This window comes from Xylocopa sonorina, chromosome 10 (genome assembly GCF_050948175.1).
Source record: "Xylocopa sonorina isolate GNS202 chromosome 10, iyXylSono1_principal, whole genome shotgun sequence".
Classification (NCBI taxonomy): domain Eukaryota; kingdom Metazoa; phylum Arthropoda; class Insecta; order Hymenoptera; family Apidae; genus Xylocopa; species Xylocopa sonorina.
In genome coordinates this window covers 7,479,410-7,492,929 of record NC_135202.1, presented here as the reverse complement: position 1 = coordinate 7,492,929, position 13,520 = coordinate 7,479,410, and the positions used below count along the sequence as shown (strand labels likewise).

The following is a 13,520-nucleotide window of genomic DNA, read 5'->3' as shown; positions in this document are numbered from 1 at the left end:
TCGAACGGGCACGCGCATACGAGAACGGATAACTTTATGATGTCGGTTGTGAATGTAACGATACTTCGTTTCCAATCTTCTTAAACTGCGATCGTCGTAAGAAAGATTAGTAACTTGATAAAGTGAATGCGAAAGAACGAAACAGGGTTACTGCTTCGCGGCTGAGAGGCTAAGGTAGATCTGTTTCTTTAAAATTTAGTTACGTGCGTCGTCTCGCCGCTCTTTCTTTACTTCGCGAGATGATTTATACATGTAATCGAGTTTCGCAGGAAGATCGACCGACTCGAGTCCCTAATGACGATGAAAAAGAAAATTCTCCACTTTGTTCTACGGTTACAAGAAACTCCAACCCTTTCAGTCGACTGTATTCTGAAGAAACTTCAGCGAACTACTTCTTTTCTCAAACATTCGAAAGTCGAACCTTAAACGATCGATTCCACATCGGTAGTTACCATTTCTTGCATACACACGGAGCAACAATCTATTAGCAAACGCGAAGCAGCTAGAAAACGTCAATCAAAGCGCCAACGTGCTCGCAACTCTGTTATTAGCAGGAACGCGACTCGACGATTGTTGCTGCTGGCTGAGATATCTTTATCCGTCAAGCGATAAGAATGTTGTTCGCGTGCAAGTACAAGAATCTGACGTACGCGCGGTTACTTCTTCGTGCATCGATCGCCAACGTATAAACGGACCGCTTTCACCCGCCTAAGTCGCTGTTATTTCACAGTTAACGAGATAAAGCGCGCTATGGTCTTCTATAAAAACCGTAATTAAAAGCCACTGTTTGCTGTTCGATCCAGCCAAAGTTGGATCGAGCCTTGAACGATAAGGGACACGCGACGACGCGAAGCGAACTTTAAAACCGCGACACGCGACGAATATGTATTCGCGACCAGTATTATTCCCGTGGCTCCTTTTTCTTTCTTACCGTCTTGTTTTGGGACGCGATACAATAGAATTGTATACAAGACGGGGCTACTGAATCGTTCTTCAATTCAATTGGCTCATTAAAACGGCCGATTATATTGAAATACCTGCATATACGGTTATGCGAAATGAAATCGTAACCAAACGGCTCTCTGCGCCGTGTAATTTGTATTTAAAATTAGGCAAATAATATGCACGGTATGAATACAATGTATAATAGACGTACGATCGGTTAAAGAAGCTTTTACACGTACAGTTTGGATATTTCAAATATTAGAAACAAAAGAGTAGATGTGAATTACCGTGCTTATTCAATGTATAGCTCGATGATTATCATTTCTACCAACGCATGAACACAAACAATACGAACAAATACAATACTGTATTTGAAATTAAAGTATAATGTGTCATGAAAACCGACTTTACGAAAAGTGTGCGCTATGCACACTACTGGTGCGCCTTACATCGATTTAAATGGCGCAAATTCAGATTCATAATGGTACATTTGTCAGAAATGCGAATATATTTATTTCAATCGCAGGGAACGGATATTTCATATGTACGTATCAATTGTGCGTATCATTAATCGTCGATGAACAATATCAGATGCTTCCACGCAGTATTTTCATCGGGCACAGTTTAAAATAGACGCATTCTCTTACTTACCATGACTGTCGTGCGCTCGTATGTTACTCGTGCGTGTGTTCTGCGCGCCGGTGTTTCACCTAATGCTACTATCTACTGTTGTCCATTCCAAGCATGTCTACAAGGGTAGCCGGGGCAACAACAATCGGTACCCGACGAATTCGCTGCAATCCGAAATCACGGAGCCTCGGGCACAAATCACCATATGTAAACACACACTCGCGTCTTTTGCGACACGCGTGGGCTCGCGCGTGTGTCGGTGCGCGCACTCTCATGTACCGCTGTCGGGTGTTCGCACGTGAAAAACGCAGCCGTACCTTTTCTTCTCTTTCCCCACCCGACAATCGTGGAAAACGCGATACCGGTGTTCACCAGAGACGACTCGCACGGTGAACCGCTTCGACGAGCACTGATCGGTATTAATCGTAGGCGATGCTGGCCCCGCCGCGTTTCATGTTTCCGTTTTCAATTTCTCGGTTCGCTCCTTTTTCTCTTTTCGCGCCTAATCTGACCGCGAAACTGTGCAGAGCCGCGTACAATACGAACAGGAGAAGTCACGGATTTTCAACCTGGCGGACACCGACTGAGCTCTCGACCGGCAGGTAGGTGAGCCATCGCCCCCCCTCCCCTACCCCTCCCTCCACCATACTCACCACCACGGCCGCTCACCATTCTCCATTCTCTTCGCTTTTCCTTCGGTTGGCTTCGTCTCGTTCTTTCGTTTTCGTGCTCTTCGACTCTGTAGTCTCACGGTTTCATAAAGGCAAGCTTACTATCGTATCTCTGTAATGTACAAAGTGAAAATTATTAATGCTTTTCACACGCTAATCCGTGTCTTATTCACGAATACATTTGAAAAAAATTTTGATATATTTTTCTTTGCATCTTACTTTACCCTATAACATTAATTTGTATTACACAATTGACCACGCTAGTATTAATTTTGATAATGAAAATTATTTTTGATAATGAAAAAGATGAAGATATAGATGTTCAGAATATATACAATAATAATCAGTAATTGGTATACAGAAAGATCTGGTTCTAGTGAGTAAGGATTAATAAATGCTATATATATTTGTAAGATAGGTAAATCGATGATATGTAAAGTAATTGTAAATCAGGATTAAATATAATTTTATTTACATTACATTAAAGAGTTAATGCGTAGAAATAACTGCTGGATTATCCTCTGGTTCATTTGTTTCTTCTTGAACTTCTGGTACTGGCAGATATTGTTTAAAATCAATTTTAAATGATTCATTTGAAATTTTACTCTGTATACAAACTCTAGAAATGTTTAAATTGTACATTATTATATTTTATATACTAATTTAATAGATATTTATTAATACAAACACGTATACCTTACTATAAATGGACCTTCACGTTTTGGTCTCATTGATTCTACATCATTAATTAACGAGCTTAAATTTTCTTCCAGCTGGTTTGTCTCCATTTGAAGCTAACAATCAAATAATAAATGTAAAAATATATATTTCGTAATGTTCTAGAACAATATGAATTAGAAATTTACCAAGCCAAAAGTTGTATCGATATAACCATATTCTTTAAAAGTTGCATGGGGTATTGCAGTATATTCAATTCCAGCCTTGAATTTTGTAACAAGTTTAGCCATATCAACACCCATATTACCTGAAATATTTAGGCTGCAATACATATTTAACGAGTAATATGTACTTAACGAGTATACTTGTGTTTACCTGTTCTTACGTTAGGAAATTTCCTTTTTAATAAACCTCTAATTAATAGTAAATCAGTTAACATATCTGCATGAGATATAACATAGTCAAATTCTTTGAAACTAAAATCTCCATTCTGTAATAATTAAATTAATAGATATAATATACTGCTTAAAAGATGACATAATCCTCTATTAATGTTCCATTCCTTTATTTATGTTTATAAAAAGATTAATTTTCACAATTATATCAACAATCTAATAACTTACTTGTATTTGTTTTACTAACTCAGTGCCACCAACAAAGTCAGCTCCAGCATCTCTAGCTTTCTCTTGTTGCGCCAGATTCTTGCAAAATACTAATGTTTTATTTAGATCTTCGCCAGATTTAAATATATGCGGTGTACTGACTACTTTTGAAAATTTATCCATAAACTTAGTCTTCTTTTCACGCTATTATAAATATTATATGAAACATTTTTATTCTACACGATTACTTTATGACATTTACAAAATTGTTATATCAATACTAGTTATGGTTCCTTACTTGCATATTTAAATCTATAAATACATTAAGAGGTGCATTAGGTGTATTCATCATTGTTGGATGATGCAATTCACGATGACATTCTATTGCTTCCTTTACAGAGTAGACTGGTTCCTGATGATATTGTATTGCCCATACATCATCGGTTGCTTTCGGTTTGCGACTATCATCGATGGTAATAAGTGGACAAACTTCTTTTTTCACTTTACTGTTAAATCGTAAAGAAGGTTAGTAATTGTATAGAGTAATACATTACTGTGTTATGGTACAATTTAAATTTCTTCTCTCCAATTTGAATGCTATCTATTGTTTGCTTTGTATCGGCTAACTTTAAACTAGGTATTTATATAAAATAATAATATATAAGTGTGTTACTTCCAGATGTGAAATTAATACCAAGATATACTCACTCTTTAGACTTCTTAAACGGGACAAACCCAACTTTTTCGACGACTACCTTACGCTTCCTAAGTTTAGCCTTCCTCTCTCTTGTACCTTTTCTAGCCGCGTAGTCTCGAGTTTGTATAAATATGGAGGGGCAAATGTTATACCCAGCATTATGATTATACGTAGAGCGAACAATTTTTGGCAGCCAATCTACAATAATATCATTATTAAAAAACTTCCTTATAGGTTATTAACGCAACTCTACATATATACACAAATTTGTAACACCCTTTGTAAAATATTTATCGTTACATATTTATCAGTACGATCCTAATTATCTACAACAGAAAATTCATTTCTAATCAAAGTAAATAAAAATTGAAATTTACTTGTTAACAGTGTCATTGTTTTGCATGAACAGGTTTCACATGGATATAGGTTAAGAAAATTAGTTACCACACGACTCGTTCTAGGGACATTAAACGTTTGGTCATCAGGCGCGAGAAATTTTAATGTAAATAAATGTATTTCGTTAATAGTAACAAATTCACGTTAATATTACACATCTTGTACGATTATCGTGTAAATTTCTATCGTATTATAATTATACTTTTTCACGTGATATTAAACGATATTGTGATTAGAATTCACAGAGCATATTAAATGTGTCTAGGAAAATGAAAGAATACGATTTGCAATATTAAAATATGGTAAAATAGTAAACCAGAAATAGCTGACCTTAAAACCCGCGCTCGTGAAACAGCACTGTTCGCACAACATGGCAGGCGGAAGTAAACGTCATCAGTGCCAACTGCCAGCCAGCTAGGCTCGTTGAGGCTGTGCTTTCTGTAAGAAGAAAAGCACTTTTTCTCTGTCTCCTGCGATACTCCCGTATATTTTTCCGCGTAGGGTACGTTAAACCAGCGTCAGAGAAACAAAATATTACGCACGATTGTACCATGCGAACGTTTCTCTGACCCGTCTCTAATTTTGCGTTCTGGTGGCGGTGAACTAAACATTACAAAAAAAAAACTGTGATTATAGTAGGTGAGATCTGGTAAGTCCGTCGCATTTCAATCGTAATCGTCCGCCGATTCTATGCTAAATTTTCCGTTCTTGCCTGCGGCACGATAAATGGTACTAATCTAATGTTTATTTTGGCGTTCGAGATCCTCAACACGAGAACTGTACCTTGAACCGTGTATTTAATCCCTTGTTACGATTTAAATATACATTAAGCTGTATCAAGGGTGCACACAATGGATTTAAAATAGTGGCGTTTAAAATCGTGCATTATAAATACGGATGATAATCTTGTTAACTTATCATTGTTGCAGAGTCATTCAGTAGTTAGTTCATAGTGGACGTGACACTCATACAAATCTACAAATATGTTCATTTGGGACTGGTTTGCAGGAGTTTTGAATTATCTTGGTGGGTATAACGTATCGGCGAAATATATATTATTTTTCCATTTGCTGCGTACTTTTTATGAATGTAAAGCGTGCGTTAGGAATACAAATGTGAATTGTCTTCGGTATATTTTTGTTACATAGTTCCTTTGTTCTTACAAGTTACATGATGTATTAATCATAATTTGATTACTTGTTTGTACATTGCGCGGATGTGATTTTTGTTTTTAATTTCCAGGTCTTTGGAAAAAGAGTGGCAAACTCTTATTTCTTGGTTTAGATAATGCGGGCAAAACCACATTACTCCACATGCTTAAAGATGACCGATTAGCTCAACATGTGCCTACATTACATCCAAGTAATTTCAAATAATTTTTATTGTACATTTTCTAAAGATAATGTTCGTATGTAACAATATTTTCATGTTCGTTTATATAATTTGCATTTCATGACTTAGTAGTTTGCTGGAAAAATTATTTTCCAATATTCTTCCTTAGGTATAATTTATTAATGGTGTTATCAATGTCTCAATATATTATTTAATTATAATATTCAAATTAATAAACAACTAAATTTTGTCCTGGTTAGAACTGTAATATTTTACATATTAGATATTATAGAGGGGCAAGTTACAGAGACATAATTTAAAGTGAATGGATCAATACTTTTTAAATACATATTATTATAATAATGCATATGCTTTTATGCTTTAGCATCAGAAGAACTTTCCATTGGGAATATGAGGTTCACAACATTCGATCTTGGAGGGCATCCTCAAGGTACAGTTCATTTATTTATTACAGTGTTGGTTATTTATTAATCCCTTTGATTTTATCAAATTCTTTGGAAACTGTTCCTTATACAATAAAGTAACATGATGTAATATAAGATTTCTGGTATAAGTAGGTAAGAAGGTACAAGTTAAGTTTTAACCACCTAAATGTGATCAACAAATCATCCTATATGATATTAGAAGTATTAAAATATGTGGCATAATTACAGCACGAAGAGTTTGGAAAGACTATTTTCCTGCAGTGGACGCAATAGTGTTTCTTGTCGACGCAAGCGACAGATCACGATTATTGGAATCGAAAGCTGAGTTTGATGCACTTTTAACCGATGAACAACTTAGTGCATGCCCAGTTTTAGTGCTAGGTAATAAAATCGATAAACCAGGTGCAGCTTCAGAGGATGAGTTAAGAAATTACTTTAACCTTTATGGTCAAACAACAGGAAAGGTATGTAATACGAAATTATTAGTTTAGATTATAATATATGAAATGTTCGATTGAACTTAAGATACATTTGCAACTAAACTGTTAAAACTAGAATGTCACTTTTCATGTATCTTATCAGTGTGATATGTATTTTACTGATTATTATTCTTTCATGATTATCATTCATTTGATAAATGATAGTTTAAAGAGAGAGAAAACAGAAACTAATAAAAAATATTTTTAGACAAAATTTTAATTTCCAATATATTATATTATATTATTAATTGGAAACAAAAGTGGTGTAATTATTTCAATCACTTAAAATGCATATTTCATATGCTACAAGTTAATAATTCTTTTTAAAATATAACTGCAACATATAAATTTTAGGGAAAAATTTCTCGCAGTGAAATACCAGGTCGTCCATTGGAATTATTTATGTGCTCAGTACTGAAAAGACAAGGGTATGGTGAAGGCTTCCGCTGGCTTGCTCAGTACATTGACTGAATGCGTAAACCAGTTCAAATACTCAGATTCTTGGCGGTTTATTAATATTTCCCTTTCCTCTGATTCATATCGAATGTCAGGACAGAGGTGTATTATCCTTTATGTGAACTGTGTGGTAGGAAAGGATTACAAAACATAAACTGCAATAACAGGTTCAGAAAAATGGGAAATAAGTAAAGGAAGCATCGGAAAAAAAAAACAATAATGACAAACGTGATAGGACTACTTTCTTTCATTTTAATACGTGAAACTTACATAACCTTCTATATGAATTTTTTAAAATTAATACAAGTTCTGTGAATTTTTGTCAGTTTGAAAATCATATTATAAAAATACTTGACATGCTCTCAAAGACGATATAACCGTTTTGATAAATAAAATAATAAACTATTTAAGAACTTCACACGTATTTCGTAAAGTTATTTTTTATAACACAAATGCTTCAATTACATTGAAAATATTTTATATACTTTCTGCAGGTTTAAACGAATTTTGTTATATATATTTAATTTGGCATTTCTTTTTACTTCAAAAGTAAAAATCTAAATAAAATAAAGAATTGAAAAACATGATTCTTGTCAATGCATTTTTATTTTTTATTTTTTTTTTTTAAATTATATATTTTAATGGCATGTCATTATAACTTACAAAATGGGTGAAAGGAAATACATTTTATTACAAAATTACCATTATATGTATGGTTATAGTTTGGTAGCTAGTTTTAAAAATATCAATAAATATCTTGTAAAATATCATAAATCGTCACTAATTATATAAAAATTATACATATTTGTTATATAGATCTGTTTTGTGTATACTTGGTTTTAAAAAACGTAACAAAAAATAAAAATTTTGGAAATTCAACTTCCTTATCTATCAATGTAGTAATTATATTTGTTTATATTTTGTTTATTATTTTTCATAGACAAAGCTCGTTGTTTTATATTTAACATAACTTCCACTTGCACTAGTTCCTTAACATTTGTACATAAATTCAAAGTTGTAATTCTTTTTCTGCTGGAAGTTCTGCAAATCGTTGATTCACATAATTATCTGATACTTCCTCCAAACTACCTGGATTCCATTTTGGGTTTCGATCTTTATCAATTAAAAGAGCTCTAACACCTACAATAATAAAAAGAAAAGGCTAGCACAGAATTGTTTTTGAAAACAATGAGGGTTTATGTTATAGACAATAAGAATTTTAACATTTTAACTATATCACATAATTATAGACAAATATCTATAGAGTACCTTCATAAAAATCGCTAGATTTAGACAAAGCAGCACATGCTAATCTATATTCCATTTTTAAACAATCTGCCAAATTTAATGTGCTTCCTCTTTGGATAGCACTCATGGTGACTTTCAGAGAGGTGGGAGATACTTGTGACAACATTTGTAGTGTCTTTTTAGCCCATTCTGAGTTATCTTCTCTCAGTCTTCATCAAAATATTGTATGAAATAAATATTTTGTAACAATAAATTATAATTCCCATTTGACAATCACTACAATCAATTTACCTGCCTATTATTTCTTCCATGCATGATGCAGAAAAATATTTATCAATTTTATTCATGTATGGTTCTAAAGAAAATTCTTGTTTTAATTTTCCTGGCTGATATTTATTTAAGATCTCATCAACATCAGGTTGTTCAGCCTTCAGTAACTCTTGTTTTAAATCTGGTAACTTTTCAGATGGAACAAAGTGTGTTGCAATACCAGCAAGCAAAACATCAATACCTTTGATAGTGCATAAAGTTGTTACAAAATATTTAAAGTAAAACTTATTAAATTTCAAAGGCTTTTTGTACCTTTTAATCGGTCGCCAGTTAATCCAAGATAAAGTCCTAGTTTGCCTTTCAATCTAGGTAAGAAATAACTTCCCCCGACATCAGGGAAAAATCCAATTGCTGTTTCTGGCATTGCAAACAATGTTTTCTCTGTTGCAATACGATATTTGCCATGAACAGATAATCCAACCCCACCACCCATAGTTATTCCATCTATCGTAGCCACATATGGTATTTTATATGTACCGATGTAGTAATTTAAGCTATGTTTAATATACATAAAATTTAATTATCTTACCGACAATTTCTCAATGCTTATATACTTTTTTTCACTTACGTATATTCCTTTCTAAAAAATATTTGACCCAAAACATTATTTGTTTGATCTGCCTTCAATGCAGTAGCAATGGATTTTATATCACCACCAGCACAAAACGCTTTGTCCCCTGCACCTTCTACTATTACTAATTTTTTCGACAATTCCCATTGTTTCATTGTCGGATATATCTTTTCAACCATTGATAAATTTAAGGCATTCAGTGCCTTTAATCGATTCAATGTGATCAAGCCCTTATTTCCAACCTTGTTTTAAAAAAACATTTGTTATAAATATTTATTTAATATATTATGCAAATAATATATTAAACACAAGTATGCAAATAAGCATAAACCACTGTTCTTTCATTAGGTAGGAAAAAAATAAAAAAACAGGAAGTGGTCACTGCACTAACAGGACCAGATGAAAAAGAATATCCTAATTAAAGCATGTTTTTAACAAAATATTTCATAAAATATAATATAAATAAACTTACTTCTTTAAATAAGACATCATCTTCTATATTTGCTTGTGCCACCTTCGCTGTAAATACAGTTTTATTAGGTACTGGAACTTCAATGGGTGGCTTAGAATCTGGTTGAGAATGAGGTTGAGGTTGCGATTGAGGGAGAGTGGGTTCAACAATAGGGCCTGTTAGTTTTAATGAAATACATAAATCACATTAACTAATGTACCATTAATATAATTATATAAAGAAAATTTTGTAAGAACCTGGTATTTCTACTACAGGAGCTTTCGAAGGATAGGGTATGGTTGGACATGGTGTTGTCGTTGGCATTGTTTCAGGTGGTAGTACAATTGGTTTTGGATTTGGGTTATCACATTTTAGACACAACTCCTTACCTGTACCTGAAGCTTGTGCTGATAAATACCTGAGTGTAGCAATTGAATTACCACTCGCATAATTTAATTTCAACGTACCATTCTTGAACTAAAAATAAAAAAAAAAGCAATATTAGTTGTGGATTTTTCCTATATAATTATACATAGATAATAATTACCATCTTTGTTGTTGAGTATTTTGCTCTATACTGTTTATCAGTCAATAATAAAGTACAAAATAGTTAAGTACAAAAATGAATATAAATGATGTATAAAAGTTTACAGTATAAACATATCAAGTATAGCAAGATGTTCGGTTATGTAAGCTATATCGAACATCATACAATTAACAAGTTGATATTCTTATTTTTCATTCACGTACATATTATAGAAGCGTGATAATCGTAATTTTTAAGTTATGCAAGAGACGTTGCGTAAAAGCCCTAAACGTGCGTTCATAATACATAAATAATAATGCGTAAACATTCTGTGCTTGATTTTTTTTTATGTTGAAAATAGTAAAACATTTAAATACATAAACCAATAACATAATAATTCCCAATAGGTACAGCGATGGAATGGTTGGTTTAGCGTCAGATTCAACGAAGACATCGCGCGCAAACATTTTCTACATATAGAATAAATAATGTAATACAGTATTTTTATTTCAGTAGATGTTTAGTTAATTTTTAATAGCATATATTTGAAAAATTTCTGTGTATTACGAATTAATATCATACTTTCGCGCTCCCAAGATCGTAGGCAGTGGAGCTATCTAGGAAATATCACTACCATATTTACCATCTTTACAGCAGCAGCAGCTTAACCTGTTCACTATATTGAAAGACGTTATAAATAGTAAGAAATAGTGATCGTTATGATGTTTCGATATAGTAGCTTGATTAGTAGATGTGTAAAGAATGTGCAGAATAATAGTGGACGCCCGCTAAGCTACCAAAGCATCAAACAACTTTGGTCCATATACTTTGGGAAAATGTCTAAAGGCGGTAAACCTCCTTACAATCACATTTGTCAGATTGGAGACCCTGTTTTACGAAAGATGACAGAGCCTGTAGATCTGAAGGCAATAGAAACGGAGGAATTTCAAAAGGTACGTTCCTTTTTCCTTTTATTGTCAACATTACGAAACTGCTAAATTGTTATTTAATCAAACTTACACTGTGTTATCGACAATAAAGTAGTGTATCGAAAGACTGGTGGCGCCATCTCTGTAAAAAGTGCTCAAACTGGTCGCACACAATTATCGACAGTCTTGAGAAGTTCACTTCGCTGTCGATAATGCTGAGCGACCAGTTTGAGCACTTTTTACAGAGATGGCGCCAGGGGTTCTAGAAGAGAGTAGGTAACATCTGTCTCACTCTTTCTTATAGCTTTCATATATATCTTTCTCTCTCTTACCTCTAAAGCGGGAGATAATTTATCTTGCTTTTTCTATTCAATGAAAATTAAGGAATTTCTTTATTTAATCAGCAAAATTCTGTGATTAAGATGAGAGAGAGCAGTAGAGAGAAGGAAAGAGAAGCAGAAGAGAAGTTAATAGATGTGATAGATATATAGGATAATTCACTACTCGTGATAGAAATTTTTACAGCTGATACTAGATTTCAAAAATAAGAAAAAAGTTCACATAAACTTAGGTCCAATTTGCAAAAATAGCAGAGAATTTTCCTTGTCCACGTTTAAAAACAATTACTTAAATAGGAGATCAGAGTTTCCGTAATCTACCAATTTTGCTTCTCGAGATAAGTTTACATTTTCGAGTTTCAGGGTAAAATATTATAATAGAGCTAATACAATAGAAAATTGCTCTGGAGCTAATATAGTGGAGCTAATATGATAGAAAATTGATGGCTCTTTTCAATATCGCTGGTCATTTTCTTGTAGAACTTACGGTTTGGGGGATGCAATCAATAATGTGCGCGAAACAGCTGTTTCCCTGAAGAAAACAGCAATCTCAATTTTCTCTGCCATTTTTGCAAATCAGACCTAGTTTTATATGAACTTTCTTGTCGTTTCTGAGGTGTGGTATCAGCTGTAAAAATTTGTCACACGAGTAGCGAATCACCCATCGTACACGTGTCTACACGTGCGTTCTTATTTGTCGTAGGGTCTCGATCAATTGTACAAGATGATGAGGAAATATCATACAATGGGATTAGCAGCGCCTCAAATCGGTTATCCTTGGCGAGTATTCGCCATAGAAGTAACGGAGGAGGAGTTGAAAGATATCGAATCAACTGTTCGAATAATTTGTGGGATGGAACCTCAACCATTGATATACTTTGTCAACCCAAAGTTGACGGTAATCAATTATCACGAGCTCGTATTTCAAGAAGTATGTGCGAGTATTCAGAGCTACCACGCGCAGGTACCAAGGCCCATGGAAATCGAGATCAAAGCACTCGATCGATTTGGAAAGCCATTCACATGGAGGGCGAAGAACTGGTTAGCCAGAATCGCGTTGCACGAAAATGACCATTTATACGTGAGTTTTCCTTCTCATTTACTTTCTGAATTCCTTGTCCTACAGTCATTTCAATCATCGAAACATTTTTCACATTATTTCACGATTGATGGGAAATTACGCTTTTATCGGTACAGTGAAATATAGAGCACAGTTCTTTAGGTGTAGATAAGAATTCTCTAAGGAAGAGAAAGTGGTGCAGCAGATAATCCACTGAATTAATCACCTCGTTTGTTATACAGCGGATGGATCACAATTTTTCTTCTGTTTGATATTATATCTTCTCTTCAAAGATTGTTTTCAGGTGTTACACGGTTCACCAAGTATCAACGTCGATCGATAAATGCTAGATTAAGCGATATTTATGCAATAGAAAATCGTTTACGTAAAATTGTTTATTTTTTTCAGGGGGTACTGTACACTGATCGAATGCTTCCACTTAGTTTCGAATATTCTTTCTGGGAGAATTACAACGAAAATAATGGAAGGGTTGTCATGAAATAATTGTTAGAGTGATCGTATTAACTTGTATGAATACATTAACAGTATATCTATCCATATTATTTGATTTTCTCATTTCACCACCCACCAAATTTGCTAAACTATTTAAGAAATGGTATAATCGTATCGATAATTTTTACGTATCGCTACGTTTAAAATTATGTGCGGATGATTTGAGAATAGCTAATTCATAAAATGAATTATGGAACGCGAATCATAATAACGAAATTAAAT

The 13,520-nt window shown here is 33.6% G+C and overlaps 5 protein-coding genes across 8 annotated transcripts in view; 2 read left to right on the top strand and 3 right to left on the bottom strand.

The window, feature by feature from the left end:
* The window catches only part of Cad99c (cadherin 99C), a 116,408-nt gene extending 114,649 nt beyond the window's left edge, over positions 1-1,759 (bottom strand). The window contains exon 1 of the mRNA XM_076903122.1: positions 1,597-1,759. Within this exon, the coding sequence (XP_076759237.1) occupies positions 1,597-1,599 (3 nt within the window). The 5' untranslated portion in view covers positions 1,600-1,759. The remainder of the gene's footprint in view (positions 1-1,596) is intronic.
* Positions 1,760-2,695: 936 nt separating this feature from the next.
* Positions 2,696-4,616, bottom strand: Mrpl1 (mitochondrial ribosomal protein L1). Its single transcript, XM_076902498.1, has 8 exons — positions 4,601-4,616; positions 4,235-4,421; positions 3,825-4,032; positions 3,548-3,730; positions 3,300-3,414; positions 3,113-3,231; positions 2,943-3,040; positions 2,696-2,865 (listed from the first exon to the last, which is right to left on the bottom strand). Exons 1-8 carry the CDS (start codon positions 4,614-4,616, stop codon positions 2,736-2,738), a joined length of 1,056 nt encoding a protein of 351 aa, XP_076758613.1. The 3' UTR covers positions 2,696-2,735.
* Positions 4,617-5,013: 397 nt separating this feature from the next.
* Sar1 (Secretion-associated Ras-related 1) lies at positions 5,014-7,750 on the top strand. 3 transcript variants are annotated; one of them, XM_076903136.1, is made up of 6 exons: positions 5,014-5,121; positions 5,551-5,645; positions 5,862-5,981; positions 6,337-6,402; positions 6,626-6,861; positions 7,231-7,750. In XM_076903136.1, the coding sequence occupies exons 2-6, from the start codon at positions 5,603-5,605 to the stop codon at positions 7,345-7,347; spliced, it is 582 nt and encodes a 193-aa protein (XP_076759251.1). In that variant the 5' UTR covers positions 5,014-5,121; positions 5,551-5,602; the 3' UTR covers positions 7,348-7,750. The 3 variants fall into 3 exon arrangements, with proteins under 3 accessions (XP_076759251.1, XP_076759250.1, XP_076759249.1); XM_076903135.1 differs by having other exon boundaries at positions 5,031-5,258; XM_076903134.1 differs by having other exon boundaries at positions 5,031-5,268; positions 5,549-5,645.
* A 253-nt stretch (positions 7,751-8,003) lies between these two features.
* Positions 8,004-10,497, bottom strand: Hibch (3-hydroxyisobutyryl-CoA hydrolase). 2 transcript variants are annotated; one of them, XM_076903127.1, is made up of 8 exons: positions 10,480-10,497; positions 10,322-10,409; positions 9,954-10,108; positions 9,479-9,723; positions 9,163-9,404; positions 8,872-9,091; positions 8,602-8,789; positions 8,004-8,472 (listed from the first exon to the last, which is right to left on the bottom strand). In XM_076903127.1, exons 1-8 carry the CDS (start codon positions 10,480-10,482, stop codon positions 8,342-8,344), a joined length of 1,272 nt encoding a protein of 423 aa, XP_076759242.1. In that variant the 5' UTR covers positions 10,483-10,497; the 3' UTR covers positions 8,004-8,341. The 2 variants fall into 2 exon arrangements, with proteins under 2 accessions (XP_076759242.1, XP_076759243.1); XM_076903128.1 differs by having other exon boundaries at positions 9,954-10,000.
* Positions 10,498-11,117: 620 nt separating this feature from the next.
* On the top strand, positions 11,118-13,335 carry LOC143428341 (peptide deformylase, mitochondrial). Its single transcript, XM_076903132.1, has 3 exons — positions 11,118-11,411; positions 12,429-12,806; positions 13,194-13,335. Exons 1-3 carry the CDS (start codon positions 11,178-11,180, stop codon positions 13,287-13,289), a joined length of 708 nt encoding a protein of 235 aa, XP_076759247.1. The 5' UTR covers positions 11,118-11,177; the 3' UTR covers positions 13,290-13,335.
* The last annotated feature ends 185 nt before the right edge of the window (positions 13,336-13,520 follow it).

Bases quoted from the DNA above. Each gene is read 5' to 3' on its own strand.
- Hibch (XM_076903127.1), bottom strand. The intron at 10,109-10,321 runs GTAAGGAGTTGT...TAAAACTAACAG, and splicing joins AGCACAAGCTTCAGGTACAG to GCCCTATTGTTGAACCCACT. The intron at 8,473-8,601 runs GTACTCTATAGA...TTATTATTGTAG, and splicing joins ATCTAGCGATTTTTATGAAG to GTGTTAGAGCTCTTTTAATT.
- Mrpl1 (XM_076902498.1), bottom strand. The intron at 4,033-4,234 runs GTGAGTATATCT...ACGATTTAACAG, and splicing joins CCGTTTAAGAAGTCTAAAGA to TAAAGTGAAAAAAGAAGTTT. The intron at 3,041-3,112 runs GTAAATTTCTAA...TTTGATTGTTAG, and splicing joins TCGATACAACTTTTGGCTTG to CTTCAAATGGAGACAAACCA.
- LOC143428341 (XM_076903132.1), top strand. From the start codon at position 11,178: ATGATGTTTCGATATAGTAGCTTGATTAGTAGATGTGTAAAGAATGTG. The intron at 11,412-12,428 runs GTACGTTCCTTT...TATTTGTCGTAG, and splicing joins AAACGGAGGAATTTCAAAAG to GGTCTCGATCAATTGTACAA. The intron at 12,807-13,193 runs GTGAGTTTTCCT...TATTTTTTTCAG, and splicing joins ACGAAAATGACCATTTATAC to GGGGTACTGTACACTGATCG.
- Sar1 (XM_076903136.1), top strand. From the start codon at position 5,603: ATGTTCATTTGGGACTGGTTTGCAGGAGTTTTGAATTATCTTG. The intron at 5,646-5,861 runs GTGGGTATAACG...TTTAATTTCCAG, and splicing joins AGGAGTTTTGAATTATCTTG to GTCTTTGGAAAAAGAGTGGC. The intron at 5,982-6,336 runs GTAATTTCAAAT...TTTATGCTTTAG, and splicing joins TGTGCCTACATTACATCCAA to CATCAGAAGAACTTTCCATT.